Genomic DNA, 6,177 nt, shown 5'->3' with positions numbered 1-6,177 from the left:
TCCACCCCCAGGAAAACTTGTCCTTGCCTCTGGTGAGTTATCTTAGTAAACGTCATAATTAGCGTTTAACTAAAGAAGCTAGCTCTTAATTTTCGACAATGGACGTTCTTGCTGATGCGTTGAAGAATACGAACTTGGAAGAATTGGATACGAGCATGCTCGAAGAGGTTGTCGCGGATGAGGAGGTTGACGCAACTCAAGAGGAGCTTGTCACAACTTTGGACCATTCCATCTACAATCCCAATTTACCGGAGACGATGCAATTCGGGGGGTATACTGGTAAGCTCTTAGCAATCGTTCGCTTCCACAGTGTTGAGGAAGTGATATTAGTCTCCGTTACAAGGAGTAGTACTCAAGTTGCCGGGTACCTTATGACGCTTGATACAGCCCACAAGGTCGCCCAGAGAAATGGGTTTGAGTACGAAGGAAAACGCCACAAGATTTGGGGTACACCATACTCCCAGGACGAGGTGTTCGATGATTACTTCGCCAAGATCGACAAGCTCGACGTAAAAGCGGCCATAGCTCGTGGATACGAAGAGAATTCACGTCTTCTCCTGATCATCACGAGCGCAATGACGGTACCCTGGCCCCACCCTCCCCCAGTCACTATTCCCGACGCGATCGAGGACGAGGGGGCATTAGAAATAAAGGATTGGTTGGTGAGCCTGGGGGCCGACGTAACTGATTTGGAGTGGGGTTCGAGGATAGATTGGTGGGATATCGATTTGAAAGAACCGAAATTTACGCCGCAGAGGATCAACCCGAACCCTCCCAAGCCAGCCAGCCTGTGGATGGCAATCAAGCCAGGACATTCGATGCTTAGATCCGAGCAATTGGAGAGGTGTAAGTGGAATGAGGAGACAATGGAGATCATTCCAGGCTCTTGGAATCAGGAGGGAGAGGACGATGTAAAGGTTGATTCCGAGGGAGGAGATGCTAATTAGCTTCGCGTAAGAAGATAATGAGATCGAATAAATTTAGCCGAGCAGAGCGATTGAGGAACATGCTACTAGTATATGGAAGGATTGTGTATGGATAAATGACTTCGCCCGCGACCTTTTATTTGTGAAAAGTCTAAAGATCAAGAACATATCACAAGGACAATTGTGTTGGGCGTTTTAGTTGGTTTCGCCTCGCCCCACGTTACCGCGGATCCCAACAGGGCCCCTTCAGACTTGTGCGTTTTCTACACGAAACCGACGCAAAAAAAAAAATTAATCAAACAATCAAACCGGATTTGTTGTGCTCGAGCACCACGCTTTCCCATTTGCCATGCCAGGAGCCTTTGCTTGCCGTCCGCAACAAGCCGAGGAAATGACGTCGAGTCGTTAAGTTGGCTGTGGACAATATGGCTTCTGTGGCCCTTCTTTCACGGTTTCATGCCCAGCGCTAATCGCACGGAAAAGGAGATGAAGACCCAGCTTGAAGGATTTCATTTGGCGTGTGGAACCTGTCAGCATTAATGAGGTAAATATGTTGGGGCAGGTCAACGGCTTATCTTCCCAGATACATACATGAGTACCTTACCCTCATCGATCTTCTCACTCTTATCTTGCCCAACTTGATCCACCCATTGACAAGCTTGTCTTCGCCTCTGTTGTGTCATTCAGCCTTGAAGATCGTCACGACTTTGGACAAAGACAGCTCTTCATTTTCAAGGATGGCTGACCTTGCTGGTGATAAAATTAATACGAGCTCTGAAGAGTTGAATAAGCTTGACGGGAAGGTCGTCGCCTCGCAAAAGCACCCAGAGATAAAGTTGATTTGTAGGCCTTTATCTTCAGTTCACCGTCGAGAGAGTTCTGAAGGGAAATGACATTAGTCACCGAGCACCACTCAAGTTGCCGGATATTTTATGACGCTTGACACCGCCCACAAGGTTGCCCAAAAGAATGCGTTTGGGTACGAGGGCAAGCGCCACAAGATTTGGGGTACAGAATACCCCGCATGAGGTGTTCAATGATTACTCTGCCAAGGTCGACAAGCTCGATATCAAAACGGCTGTTGCTCGCGGATCATACGAGGAGCGCCAACCTCTTCTTTTAATCATCGTCAGCGCTACTGAGGTACCCTGGCCCTACCCGCCTCGGGTCACTGGAATCCCCGATGCCATCGAGGACGAGGAGGCGTTAAAAGTTAAGGAATGGTTGGTGAGCCTTGGAGCCGACCCAAGCGATTTGAAGTGGGGTTCGAGGATGGATCACTACAACATTCATTTGGAAGAACCGAAATTTATACCGAAGAGGATTGACCCGAACCCTCCAAAGCCCAGGCACCTATGGAGGACATTTAAATAGGGAGGCCCTCAGCCTTCTCGGTGTATTACACCTGATGAATTTGAGAGGTGTAAGTAGAATGAGGAGACCATGGAGATTATCGAGGGATCTTGGAACCAGGAGGGGGATGATCGAAAGGGTGATTCCAAGGGAGGAGAAAGCTCCAGGAAAGATATTGAAACAGAATAAACGTCAATGAGTGGACCAAACGGAAATCTGTATACTCAATGTAAGGATAGTATATAAATAATTGGCAGATAACTTACCCGTGAGCCGCGACACGCTATAGAGTCGAAAACTTTCTCCTTCACAAAGAACTGAGGACAATTCATTACCGATTTACAGCCCATAACGAGCGCGTTTCCATTGAAGGTCAAAAAGTCGAAGTCGAGTCTCGCCTCTTGCCATTAACCGGGATCTAGTTGTTCACCAATTGTGAGTGTTACGAACCCAGTGTCGGCTGGTGTCGAGACTATGAGATCGGAAAAAGTTCATTTGTTGAGGCCTAATCCCATGAGTGGCCGAGCCCAGCCGCCCCGAAAACGTTGACTGTGGGCTGTTCAAGATTGGGCGCCAGTCTCCGAGCAGGTCCGACTTCCAGAGTTGTGTTTATGCCTGCACCTGAAGATGTGGTTAATACAATTGAAGATGTTGGCATTGGCCGCTCAGTGATCAATGACAAAATTGGAATCAGTAACATGTTCTAATAGTTGCCATTGTCACAAACGGGACGACAATTTGTGCCTATACAAGTCCTCCGCAATTATCAATGCCGCCTTTTCACCAATGGCGATGGCGGTGTTGTAGGTATTTGCTCCTACATTGTCAGGTGCGATGCTGAGGTCTAGGTAGAGAGTCAGAGGGTTTCTATGATCAATCGAGAGCATTTGATCCTGTCTGATTCTTACCTGCGACCTTGAGATTCTGAACACCATAGACGTTCAACCTTGGATCAACTACTCCACCCTGTTCGCGCGCTTTCATTGCGCAAGTACCGATCTAAAGAAAAGACGTGAGTTTCATGATGAAATATGAGCCAATTCACTGACAGAATGCCACGTGGTCCCGACTGTGCAACCAAACCAGACTTCAGCGTCATACAAACCGATGGCGAGATCTAGTCAAACCTTTGTTTCGGTGGTAATCATCGATAGCTGCATCGTCTTCAGCTGCATAGACGATCTTCGGTGAATCGATTGATTCAGGTCCTAAAGTGGCGGTCTTGGCCGCTGCTTTGCTCCCCGCAGGAAATTCCGGGTGTCCGCCTGCCAGCTCGCCACGGAACGTATCCATGCGGCGGGCGAGCTCGCGAGTCCACTTGTATGCCCATCTCAGGACACCTAAATCAGCCGGACTGTCGAATGAACCCCCGTCAGTGACTGAGCTTGCGCCAAGAGCAGAGTAAAAAAGAACCTACTCGTCAAGGTACCCAGGATGAAAGTCAAGGGGAGCGTAAGGATCTAGCCCAGCAGTGATATGGACATGCCCAGTGGATAGAGGATAGCACTATGACAGCTAAGTACCATGTGAAAGAAGCAGCCGCTAGACTTACTGTAAAGTATTGCATGCTGTAGTACTTGCCTGGCGGAGGGTTGAGGTCCCGGTACGTGAGGCTGACAAGGATCATCAGCAGATGGAGGGGGTGCTAGACGAGCTCTAGCTTACCAGGCCACGGTCCCCGCGATCACGACAGGCTTGTCAGGAGCATTGGCAAAGTATGTCTTCCACCTGCTCTCAAATGCAGGTCCGATATCTCCAAGCTCTTCAGCGTTGGGTCTCAACTTGATGCCGGCGTCAGTTCCACTGTGCGACATGTTGAGCATTGACAGAAAAGCGGAGCGTGTGGCGAGTAATGTACTTGTGGGACATCAAACCCTTGCCTCCGTCGTGCCATTGCGCAGCATGTGCTTCAAGGGAAAGGAAATCAACCTCCTCTTCTTGTGGTCTTAGTGTTTCCACATACTCACTTGCGACGTTGTCCTGTTTCCCATAGAAGATATCATCCATGGATTCCACATCATCCGCCCCACAGAATGGCGTAAACATTAGGTTGTGATCTCCACCATACATCAGCGTCCAGCGGTGCCTGCAATAAAAAGAAGTATTAACCCACCCATGTAATGTTCGCCAACTCCTGGAAGATCAACGATTTGTTTAATGTTATTCTTCTTCAGCAGCTCGCTGGCTCCGATCCCTGATCTCTCCAGAATAGCTGGTGATCCAAATGCTCCTGCGGAAAGGACGACAAGGTAGGACGCCCGAGCCACTGATGATTCTTGCACGCCCTTGGCTTTGACGATCTTATCCGCGATGTACTCGACACCAACTGCTTTGGTTCCCCTACAAAACACCATTATAAAGGAGACGTGCTTTACCAATCTATACGTACTTAAAGATGACGCGAATGACTCGCTGCCTGTCCAGAATTGTCAAGTTCTTGTTATGATCCTGGGTGTAGATGTAGTGATGAGGGACGTCGGAACGTCTACCGGACTCTCCATCGATGTACCTTGACCGGTTCAGCATAGGACACAATAGGCACGAAGGCAATAAATACAATACCTTGGCCATCTCTGCGAAAGGGCCCATCTTGTCAAAGGACGCATTTAAACGGAGAGGAGGAAAGCGACGTACGGCGTATACGTTGACATTGCGAAAATCATTGAAGTCATCGGTCTGTCCTCTCTCCTTGTCATAGACTTTTGACACGGCAAGGAACTGCTCGGCTATGGTAACCTGACTGACAGCAATTGACACTTTGATTGGGCCTGATTTACCATGAACAGACGGATCCTTTACTCGAGGTTGATATGTTTCAGCCTATAGCTGTATTCAAGAAAAGGCAGGATCACAATGAATCTATACACAAACCTTCTTCAGAAGAGGAATAAGATCTTTCGAGGCCCATCCTTTGTTGCTATAATTTTTTTCCCAGTCATCGTAGTCTGAAGCCGCAGCACGAGTGTACACCATGGCTAAAAACATTCTGTGAGCATTTCTACGTGTTTCAGCGTGAACACGCTTACCATTGACGCTAGAACCTCCACCCAAGGCTCGTCCAGAGGCAACTATAGGAGCTCGCCCATTCAGAGATTTGCTTGGTTTCCCGACGTGGAAGGTGACCGTTTCTCCACGCCCCCTGAGGTTGCTAACGTAGCGAGCAGGCTGGATGTGTGTTTCAACTTCGCGAGTGTGCGGGCCAGCTTCAAGGATCTACGTAGAAAAACTCTCAGTCAAGCGCATAGCCCTCAAAAAGGGTGATTATCACCAGAATTCTCAAGGATGGGTGTGCCTTTGCAAGGCGACCAGCTGCGACGCACCCTGCGGTACCACCTGGGGGAGTCAACACGGATGGTCCAGCATTATTCCTAAGCTCTTACCACCAGCGAAAATAATGTCGTATAGACCAGAAGACATGTCAACGTCAACCGAGCCATTTCTTCACTGCCCTGGCTCATTTATTCCCCTGTGGAGCTGATTGATATCAAGTAGAAGGCGCGATACTGATCAGAACTACTCACTGGATGGTTATCTTGGGAAAAGTATCGAGATACCTATGCTACGCCTGCAATAGCTGAGAAAAGATCTGGTTTCTGAGAAGCCGTTTCCATGTGTAAGATGAAAGGTGGATTTAAACGAATGCATCGTCATCGGAATTTGGTTCGTTCGGCCGCCTTTCGTCGGGAAAGAACGGGAAAGTGACTGATAGTGAACAACTGTCATCAGATCTCCTTTTCGGGCTCCCTAGTGCTTCATCTCTTGATTCTCTTCAAATTCTCTTCGTCCAGCCTCAGGTGCCGCTTTGGTCTCGCTGAGCCCTAGCCGCTTTCTTTCCATGTTGTTTCTTCCTGGGCGCCTTCGCCACCGCGTGCTTTCTCACGTGCGTACTATCAAGTCA

The 6,177-nt window shown here is 48.7% G+C and overlaps 2 protein-coding genes across 2 annotated transcripts; one reads left to right on the top strand and one right to left on the bottom strand.

Annotated features, from left to right (window-relative positions):
* Window positions 1-1,003, top strand: LACBIDRAFT_295127 (uncharacterized protein). The gene is made up of 3 exons (XM_001885330.1): window positions 1-32; window positions 83-279; window positions 331-1,003. The coding sequence occupies exons 2-3, from the start codon at window positions 99-101 to the stop codon at window positions 945-947; spliced, it is 798 nt and encodes a 265-aa protein (XP_001885365.1). The 5' UTR covers window positions 1-32; window positions 83-98; the 3' UTR covers window positions 948-1,003.
* A 1,995-nt stretch (window positions 1,004-2,998) lies between these two features.
* On the bottom strand, window positions 2,999-5,628 carry LACBIDRAFT_252832 (uncharacterized protein; the record flags this gene model as incomplete). The annotated part of the gene is made up of 16 exons (XM_001885250.1): window positions 2,999-3,123; window positions 3,188-3,278; window positions 3,329-3,348; window positions 3,407-3,633; window positions 3,697-3,785; window positions 3,832-3,892; window positions 3,945-4,082; window positions 4,138-4,186; window positions 4,247-4,336; window positions 4,393-4,619; window positions 4,669-4,788; window positions 4,842-4,852; window positions 4,914-5,099; window positions 5,151-5,254; window positions 5,306-5,492; window positions 5,548-5,628. Coding segments are annotated over 16 exons (1,806 nt in total), but the record flags the coding sequence as incomplete, so codon positions are not given.
* Between the last annotated feature and the right edge of the window lie 549 nt (window positions 5,629-6,177).

The sequence above is a fragment of the Laccaria bicolor genome, genomic scaffold (assembly GCF_000143565.1).
Source record: "Laccaria bicolor S238N-H82 LACBIscaffold_30 genomic scaffold, whole genome shotgun sequence".
NCBI lineage: Eukaryota > Fungi > Basidiomycota > Agaricomycetes > Agaricales > Hydnangiaceae > Laccaria > Laccaria bicolor.
This window is presented reverse-complemented; position numbering and strand designations above follow the sequence as displayed.

Excerpts from the sequence above, each read along its gene's own strand:
- LACBIDRAFT_295127 (XM_001885330.1), top strand. The coding sequence starts at position 99 with ATGGACGTTCTTGCTGATGCGTTGAAGAATACGAACTTGGAAGAATTG. Across the intron at positions 280-330 it reads GCAATTCGGGGGGTATACTG|TCTCCGTTACAAGGAGTAGT; the intron begins GTAAGCTCTTAG and ends AAGTGATATTAG.